The 2,281-nt window shown below is 26.4% G+C and overlaps 1 protein-coding gene across 1 annotated transcript; it reads left to right on the forward strand.

Annotated features, from left to right (window-relative positions):
* Window positions 1-328: 328 nt before the first annotated feature.
* Window positions 329-805, forward strand: LOTGIDRAFT_146429 (hypothetical protein; the record flags this gene model as incomplete). Its single annotated transcript, XM_009067355.1, has 1 exon — window positions 329-805. A coding segment is annotated over one exon (477 nt), but the record flags the coding sequence as incomplete, so codon positions are not given.
* Between the last annotated feature and the right edge of the window lie 1,476 nt (window positions 806-2,281).

The following is a 2,281-nucleotide window of genomic DNA, read 5'->3' on the forward strand; positions in this document are numbered from 1 at the left end:
ACAGATTATGTTGCTGCAAACAAATACATGATCATCTACTTCTAAATGTCATTTAAAGATCAGGTATTATGAAACCTTCTTTGTGATTGTGTCCATCTACAATACAAATCAGCCATGCGATTTTGTGAATATCAGGTTTCATTGTTCAACACTTTTATAGCCCAATTATAAAGCCATAGAATATAAGCAATCTCACCTCTTTTATTGCACTAACTAAAGTCATTATCTTCTGATGTGGAAATTCCAATAATAAATCTCTATATTTCTCTAGTTTGATTATAACAGATGTCAAATTACAGTGAATTGTTTTTACTCTCATGTTATAATACATCTTTTTTTTACTAACTGTACTCTGAAATTTATAACACATCATATTTTTATTAACTGTACTCTGAAATTTATAATACATCATATCTTTATTAACTGTACTCTGAAATTTATAATACATCATATTTTTACTAACTGTACTCTGAAATTTATAACACATCATATTTTTATTAACTGTACTCTGAAATTTATAATACATCATATCTTTATTAACTGTACTCTGAAATTTATAATACATCATATTTTTACTAACTGTACTCTGAAATTTATAATACATCATATTTATATTAACTGTACTCTGAAATTTATAATACATTATATTTTTACTAACTGTACTCTGAAATTTATAATATATCATATTTTTATTAACTGCACTCTGAAATTTTTAATACATCATATTTTTATTAACTGTACTCTGAAATCTAAAACCATCATATTTTTTACTAACTGTGCTCTGCAATTTATAACCATCATATAATTTATCAACTGCACTCTGAAATCTATAACCATCATAATTTTACTAACTGCACTCTGATATTATAACCAACATAATTTTATTAACTGTACTCTGAAATCTATAACCCTCGTATTTTTACTAACTGCACTCTGAAATTTATAAACAGTTTTGCTAAATATACTAAAATTTATAACAAAGCTTTTTTTGTGATTTTAAATTCATAAGCTGGAGTATTTTATTGCCCAAACTCTGAAATATATTAACAATCCTACTAACTGTACTCTGAAATTTATAATACATCATATTTTTACTAATTGTACTCTGAAATTTATAATACATCATATTTTTATTAACTGTACTCTGAAATTTATAATACATCATATTTTTATTAACTGTACTCTGAAATTTATAATACATCATATTTTTATTAACTGTACTCTGAAATCTAAAACCATCATATTTTTTACTAACTGTACTCTGCAATTTATAACCATCATATAATTTATTAACTGCACTCTGAAATCTATAACCATCATAATTTTATTAACTGTACTCTGAAATCTATAACCATCATATTTTTACTAACTGCACTCTGAAATTTATAAACAGTTTTGCTAAATATACTGAAATTTATAACAAAGCTTTTTTTGTGATTTTAAATTCATAAGCTGAAGTATTTTATTGCCCAAACTCTGAAATATATTAACAATCCTACTAACATACTCTGAAATTCATAAACTATCATCTTTTTTATCAAATGCTCTGAAAATTATATATATATACAATGCCCGTTTTATTCACTCTACTGAACTGAATTAAAAAAAGATTCACTCTTTTATTGAAAAAAAATATACTCTTTCAATACCTGTAAAATTCCCGTTTAATTATTTGTACTATGAAATATATTAACAATCCTCATAAATGTCATAAAACATGAGTAGCCTACCTCAGCTAATTCAGCAAGCTGTTTAGAAGATACATCGTAAGTATCTAATCGTTGTAGAGTAGGTAGATGATATAGTAGATGAATAGAATAATTACATAGAATACTGACTGGACATGGTTGATATTGTGGATCTTTAAAACTTAAACTTTTTAAAAATGGAAGTCTGATTAAATTAGTAAGATCCTGAAATAAAACAATACATAAAGCTTAATCTGAAATATAATACTCAATGATTTAGGTATCTTAATTTATCAAGTGTGTCATCTTCACACTTTTCTTGTATCTTGAAAAGTACATCCCAATGTCGCACTATCCACTTCCATTTTACAAAAATAATGGCCTATTTTTTTCGAATTTATTCCGAAAACAGCGTCAGAACTCAACTTCAATATTTTCAAAACTCAGGCAATGTCACTATAGTATTAACCCAGGTTAACCACGCGCTAGTTAGCTCTTCCATTGAAATAACATTACATAACAGGCAGGTCTGCATTTTGAAAGAGGTACCCGAATACCAGCGAAATGGATGAGGTCAAACAGAGGTCAGAGAC

This window comes from Lottia gigantea (assembly GCF_000327385.1).
Source record: "Lottia gigantea unplaced genomic scaffold LOTGIsca_811, whole genome shotgun sequence".
NCBI classification, from domain to species: Eukaryota; Metazoa; Mollusca; class Gastropoda; family Lottiidae; genus Lottia; species Lottia gigantea.